Source organism: Zerene cesonia, chromosome 29 (genome assembly GCF_012273895.1).
Source record: "Zerene cesonia ecotype Mississippi chromosome 29, Zerene_cesonia_1.1, whole genome shotgun sequence".
In the NCBI taxonomy this organism is placed as follows: domain Eukaryota; kingdom Metazoa; phylum Arthropoda; class Insecta; order Lepidoptera; family Pieridae; genus Zerene; species Zerene cesonia.
In genome coordinates, this window is record NC_052130.1 from 2,218,618 (window position 1) to 2,226,290 (window position 7,673).

The window sequence follows — 7,673 nt, forward strand, 5'->3', positions numbered from 1 at the left end:
AGTACATTTATGACAACCTGATTCTGTAATAACGTAACTGTTATAGTAATTGCTGTTAATTTAACAATGATTTCGCCTTAATGTATTATTTGATTCATAACTTTCTGCGTTTATGGGTTTGTATCGATAACAGAGTGGCATTAAATAAATTTAAAATTAGAACGAGAGCAGTTTTATATTATTATTTGTACTTTATAGTGTAAACTTTTTACCTACGCCTCGCCTCCTTGTTTATGTTTTGTTATTACACTTTTTTGTTGCTGCAAAGAGATCACTTATAAGTGGTGATGTCGCCTTCCGTGCTTTGTTTAGTGTTTACATAAATAACATTTAGCATATAGAATTCCGATATATAAAAAAACCGTATTATTAACGATTCTTTTATCAAGCAATCTACCAATTATGATTAAGCTAGGCACTAATCAGTCTCACAATTGTTTACTCGGTTTATCGTGTATCTACATCGTTTTATATTAACGTCAGAAATGCGACACCGTGTACGTATTTTGAATGAATCATCTTTTATTAAAGGCACATACTAATTATATAAATCAGCAGCTAAAATTTTGTTGCGAAAATAGAACCGAAGAGGTGTGAAATAAGGGATAAAATTTGACGCAAGGAATGGTCATCGTGTGATAACTGGAGCAATCGGTTTAGTAGTATTTGCGTGAAAGAGCAACAAACACACACACTTTTTTACAAACTTTCACATTTATAATATTAGTAGGATTAGTAGGATAGCAGGAAGTAGTAGGATAGTAGGATTAAATCGCGTAGTATATACAAATGGTATAAAATGACGTCACAAAAATACCAATGTACAAATGAAAAAGGATCCGAATGACACAATGATACTGTGTTTTAACTCGAGAAACGCTTCGAGTGAAATGTGCATAAAATTTATACCTACGCAATTATATCGGGGTGAATGAACTGCAGTGTAACATTACCTACTTACACATAGGTATATTTAATTATGTATGAACGATGATAAAGGTGTTTGGACATTAATATATACAGATAATTGTATTTAGGTATTATACTGTCCTTTTATATATATATAGATATTGATCTATATATATATATATATATATATATATATGTAATTCTTGTGTTGGATCAATATACGATCGATATTTATACCGGCCCAGATGGTGTAACACCTTTTTTTATAACTTCAATAATGTTAAACACAACAATTTTGACGTATCGCTACTTAGAGATAATTTACGACATCGACGCCAGAGGACACAGGGACAGGAAGACAATAATTACGGGAATTTGCCCTCCAGCCTCAGTGTGTTCAGCATAAAAACAACACCATTCGAAATTATATCAAACCAGCTGCGACCCGCGGTTACACCCGCGTAAGTCCGTATCCCGTAGGAATATCGGGATAAAAAGTGACCTATATGTTATTCCAGTTGTCCAGCTATCTACGTACCAAATTTCATTGTAATCGGTTCTGTAGTTTTTGCGTGAAAGAGCAAGAAACACACACACATCCTTACAAACTTTCGCATTTATAATATTAGTACCTGGATGACCTGACTGGATGATGATGATTTTTTTGTTTTATTTTTTTATAAATTGTGTTTTTTGGAAATTATATTTAAGTACGAATTACATACTAATAAAATGATGAAATATGAATAATATTTTTCATAATAAATTGGGACTACTCAAACGCCTCCCATTTCTTAAAAAAGTAAGTTTAAGTCGATAAAACACGAATAAAACACGAATATGACATTTTCTAAAAACTACATACTAAATTTCATGAAAATCGTTGGAGCCGATTCCGAGATTCCAATTACATATATATAGAAGAATTGCTCGTTTAAAGATATAAGATATAGTAGGAGTAGGATGGGATAGTAGGATAGGACAATCGTGTTGAAACTAATTTCCCTTATAACAACCTGCTATAGCGACATTCATGTGACGTGTCATACGCATTCAACAATGGGGTTCTATTCTGGAATCACCAGAGGTCAGAGGTTCTAACAGCTACTTCACGCTTATCAAGCGTAACGTGCCAGTATGCCAAGATGTGGCGTTTATTCGCCAATCGTACGATAAGTGTCATCAAATGACCCACAAATGGGAAACTGCGCAATACCAAAGTACAATGCTTCCTGTTTCGCGTATGTGTGTCCGTGTACTTTGAATGAACTGTGATTTCATTACATTTTCAGTTCGTACGGACGATAAATGCGTTGTTGAATATTGATGATACATTGTTTACAAAGGAAACTTTTGTCAACGAAATAACATTTTTATCACAGATGTATAAAGTACATTTTCGAAGAAAATCAATTGGATTTATTGACATAGAGTATATTGCTCGTTTTGCAAAAAGGTTGTTTGTAATAAAACTAATTTTAAATAACGCTCATCCTGATATAGGTACATATTTTTCAAGACGAGAACTTCTAGAGTAACTTCGTTAGTTTAATCAAAGAAGAGAGAAATTATACCCTCAAAATAAAATAAACAAATAAGTACAGAACTTTTTAGCCAAATAAAATTTGCAATGATTAAAAAACCTTAAAATACTTCATTAGAAATGTAAAATAACAACTTTAATCGCTACCTATAAAATGGCAATAGTTTATTTGTAATAAGAATGGGTAATGCAAAGAAATCAATTTCAATATGTACAGAGACTCGACTTTTTATTAAATGTTAGATATTTTTACAAACGAAAAATATTTAACTAACTAACTAGAATCGTTAAAGCATCTCATTGAAAGAATATATCCAATTGAATTTTCGTTTCAAGATAGAAAAGAGATAATGAGTTAAAAACTTTAAAAAAGATCCGAAAATTGAATAGGCTATGCTCTCTTCCACAATTTTAAACTTTAAACGTATTAAGATACGGTATGTTTCTCAATTCTCGAGTCGCAATTTTAATTACCATACTCCTCCGAAACGAATGGAATGAGTCTCATGAAATTGTATGTGCATATCGGGTGGGTCTGAGAAACCGGCCTACATCTATTTTTATTCCCCTAAATGATAAGAATAAAGCAGAACAGCGTTCTCCGGAACAGCTTATGTTATATATTAATGCATCACATACCCTTGATAACGGGGCACATCTCGCGCACGCCAGACCCGCTGTGGGTCTCGTCTGAGGTTGCGGGGGTGGCACTATGGGTCCATCCTTCATGCGATAAAGCGATGATGTTCTTGTCTGTAACAAATTATTTATTTTAGATATTTCTGGAATATTCTAGAACAAAGCCTTAAGGAAAACCAAAGAAATGGCCAGGTGAATATTATTAGGAGCTACTTCAATCCTGTTCCATTTAAGATCAAAGCTTTTCGGAAAATAGAGATATTATTCTTATTGCTGAATACAGCAAAATATGTTTTGATAGATTCAGGAAGACCGAAGGCGTTTTACTTACACTACTGTCTTTTCAACCTATTAGATACTTCAGGGAGTTTTTCATCTGAAGGCTAGACTGCACGGGATGAACCATCGCTTGTAGTCCATTTAAAAAACAATCTAATTCTGACAGTTTGAAAGCGGCTCAATTATTACATAATTATTCACAATCACTTTGTTTCCCATAAGGAAAACTAAGGCAAAGAAGAAATCAATTATTATTAATATATGATATAAAAGAGATTAGTATTGCTAGATTTGGAACAAAACAAATTCTGGTTTGATTTGAATAATAACTGAAACCTGAAACAGGTCCTATATATAAACACAGAATATTGAAGACGATCTAATACAAAATTATCCAACCTGTATGCTCATTTCCTTATGAATGTTATAAGATTAGTACATTCGAGCCTGACAGACCATTTTTAGTATTTCATACACAATATACAAGTAGAAACACACAAGTCATTATAATTGTGGTTTACTCAATTTTAATTACTCCCGATTTCAAAACTTCGCGATTGGAGCTGCTGTAGATAATTATATGAAACAAACGCATTATAACATATCTGAGGAATGCCATCGCCAACAAAATTATAAGATAAAATAAATAATAAGAATACAATTGCGTAGTCTTTGTTTAAATGTTTACGGTCGTTCAATAGCGATGCACCCTTGATCCACATTCCTGCGCGAAGATAATTTTAATAATTCCTCTATAATTTTTCTAAAAAGAATAAATTCAATGCTTCGGAGAACTAAGTTGTTCTATGACGCGTTAGAGGTTTATTTTGTTTAACCGCTTTCAAGTGGATGTATGGCAGAATCCATCTCTAGTGAGATAGGTCAGTAAGATCCGTCCGATCCTATCAGTAAGATGCAGAAGAGGAAGAGAAAGAAGAACTTGATGTTGAATTAAAACGACAAATCGATAAATAAATTTCAAATGTACATTCAAAGGTACTCTTGTCCACTGAGAAAAAAAAGAACCGTGTAACATACACAAAGAAAGAACTATATCCGTTCAAATTGTCAGAACTTGATAAAATATAATTACTCCGGGCGAGCAGTTCTCAATACTTTAGTGAACACTATATTTGTCTACTACACTATTCTCCCTCTCTTTCATACTATATCTGTCTCCCTCTAGACACATGAAAATTCTAAATAAAATATAGCTATTATAATGAAGAATTCGAGAGACGTCTACGAATGTCTCTTATAGCATTCCTGCTGAGTTTAGCCGCTGCGAACGAAACGACACCTGGCTGCATTCAGTGAACTATAAACAATGTTTTGTTTGGATCAAAATAGATCTCCGTTAATAGCACCTTCAAAATGTCAAATAACAGGTCCGTACATTCAGGTACGGTACGGTGCCATCGGATCCAATTAAAAGATATCCTCAATTTCCTTGTGTATTTTTTACTTTCATATATGATGTCTAATTTTGGTGTCCTTTAAACGGTACCCGATAACCTTGTATACCGAATGATAAAAAATATACATTGACCTTTATTGTATTGCTTCTGATTCTCTCCATCGATCCACATTATCCATATCAACTGCTCAAAACGGTGAAGGTAAACATTGTGAGGAAACTGGCATATCCGAGCATGAGCATCAAAATTGACATTTGACATCTGTCTACGCGCCCTTCTACAGGTGGCCGGCATGGTGGATTAGTGGCCTGAACTTTCATAGAAGTCCTGTGTTCCTGCAGTGAGTACATATAAGGGTTGATGATGACGATAACAACTTACAGTAACTTCAGCATCAAGCTTAGCATACACATCGGCGTGTTGCCGCTTGCGCGTGCGCACCGCCTGCCGCAGAGACGTCGTATCGCGACCGCACCACCCCCCCACCCTCTCGCCCACCACTTCTAGCATGTCTGCTACCCGGCTGAAAAAAAAAACAATTAAATTTACATTATGACATTCGTAACTGTAATAATTTATGAAACAATAATACAAAACAATCTACAACTCTACCAGGCAACTTGGTAGGAAAGGAAATGTATAAATTTCATGGGATATAAACTAAATAAATAGAAACATTAGTATCTTATACAGATATTTCATTATCTTTGGATTAAGCTTTTAATAAAGTACTAGCAGCTCACCCCAGTAATCGTTTATACGTAGTTTTTTAAAATTAATCAAATCAATACATATATTAAACTAATCGCTAAATAGCACACGACTATAAATACCATATTTCATTCATTTTGTTTGAAGACGAAAATTTTCGAAAGTGGTGTTTCTATAACAAAATTTAGGATAAATGAATATTAAATACAAAAAATATAATAGTCCAAGAAAATAGGTAGGGTAAATGCGAATTTGAGATTAAAACTTGAATTTTTGATATAATTTACTTTGAGGAATCTAAAAACGAACTGTGCAAGTTTTTTTTAAATTCACCCCCGAGAAGGGGTGAAAAAAAATAAATAAAGTCGTTTTTTTGAAATTTTGGCGAAACCGTAAGTGTTAGAAAAAAAAGTTTTAAATAAAATTTGTAGAGCGTAAAATTTTACACAAAAATGTTTCTATGACTTTTTTTCCTAAAATTGAAATTAACTGAGATAGGGTAGTTAGAAGCTAGGGGATGATAACTGCAACTTTAAAAAATCATAACTTATTGAAAAATTGATGAAACTCATATATTTTTTTTAATTACTTATATAATTATAAACTTTGATCCTAGAAAAAAAATTTTTTTTTTCAATTGTTTATAACAAAATTATAACAATTTGAAATTTTTATTTTCAAATTAAATCAAGTTAAACCGATATATATATATGTACATTAGTATTTCAAAAAATTGACCATACGCATTGAAATTTAATTTTTGCCTGTTATTTTCCAGCAGGTATAAAATAATTTACCTGGTGAAAGATATTGTTTGGCGGCGACTTTGCTTTTACTACCGGATCTGGTACCTTATGCGCATGCGCATATATATATATATATATTTATTTATAAAAGGTACCTTACAGCTAATTTTACAGTTTTTAATTAAATATCACAATGAGTACGCCAATGACAAGGTACACCAGTTGCTAGTTAAATATAAGTGACAAACAATTATGAAAACTTATAATAAAGGTAAATGTAAAACTATTATTACGGAGTTCTATCTGAAACAAGTCTGTATGCCCACATGCATTAATACATTAGTATTTCAAAAAATTGACCATACGCATTGAAATTTAATTTTTGCCTGTTATTTTCCAGCAGGTATAAAATAATTTACCTGGTGAAAGATATTGTGGGGCGGCGACTTTGCTTTTACTACCGGATTTGGTACCTTATGCGCATGCGCCAGTTGTTCTCAATGGGCCTCTGTGTGTTTACAGTACTCTCCAGTTGCTTTGAGTAAATTGTAAACAAAAATTTTAACTCCGTTGTGTTTTCTGTTTACTATTTTTTTATTATTAAAAATTGTAAGGTGTTTTTTTTTAATGTGATTAGAAGTTGATTTTCGCTGTTAATTTGAGAAAGGTTTCTCATGTCATTCATGTTAAAAGTAAAAAAAAAAAACTAAATAAAATAAAACGACTATGTGGGGTTTAATTCATTAGATATATGGCACCATCCTTTGAGCGCCATCGGCGTTCACATCGTGTATCAAGTAACCAATCGAAAGTAATCGCCCGCCACTCGACTATATAGGCCAATAAGTTCAACGCTGCGAGTCAGTGTCCATTGGGAGGTGGTGATTCTGTGGTGCATCTCGACAAGCTGGACAGATTCTGCAATCACTCGTACTTGGATAAATAATCATCCATCACGTTGGAAAGAATTTATTCATAACAATCTGCTTTATTCAAGAAACTCTTCCGGCTGCTAAGTGGCAGTTTGTACCAGGAAAGGAGAATCATTTCATTTGGTGGTTTGTTCCAGAATGGCTTAAAAAACCTTCATCAGCATGGCCAGATTGTGCTGAAATTCCAGAAGTTAACGACAATTTCGAAGAACGACCAGTTCAAACTATGACTATAACTACCAGACCTGAATCTATACCAATTGAAAAATGGCTTCGAATCACAACACCTAAACCATTTGAGCAGCTAAATCAAATTTATCATGACCTAACAAGATTGATTCGTACTACTGCGACATGTACACGATTCATTCTTCGACCAGAAGATGCCAAATCTTAAGACTGAGCCAATTACTGTCATCTAATTGAACAAAGCTAAATTTTACTGGGTCAAGAGAACTCAATAAGAGTTCTTTCATCAAGAAATCAAACAATTAAC

General features: G+C 33.2%; 1 protein-coding gene across 2 annotated transcripts in view; it reads right to left on the minus strand.

The window, feature by feature from the left end:
- The window catches only part of LOC119837750 (glycerol-3-phosphate acyltransferase 1, mitochondrial), a 52,955-nt gene that overhangs the window by 26,180 nt on the left and 19,102 nt on the right, over positions 1-7,673 (minus strand). For both annotated transcript variants that reach the window (XM_038363483.1, XM_038363484.1), the window contains 2 exons: positions 5,170-5,311; positions 3,092-3,205 (listed from right to left, as the gene is read on the minus strand). In XM_038363483.1, the coding sequence (XP_038219411.1) occupies positions 3,092-3,205; positions 5,170-5,311 (256 nt within the window). The remainder of the gene's footprint in view (positions 1-3,091; positions 3,206-5,169; positions 5,312-7,673) is intronic.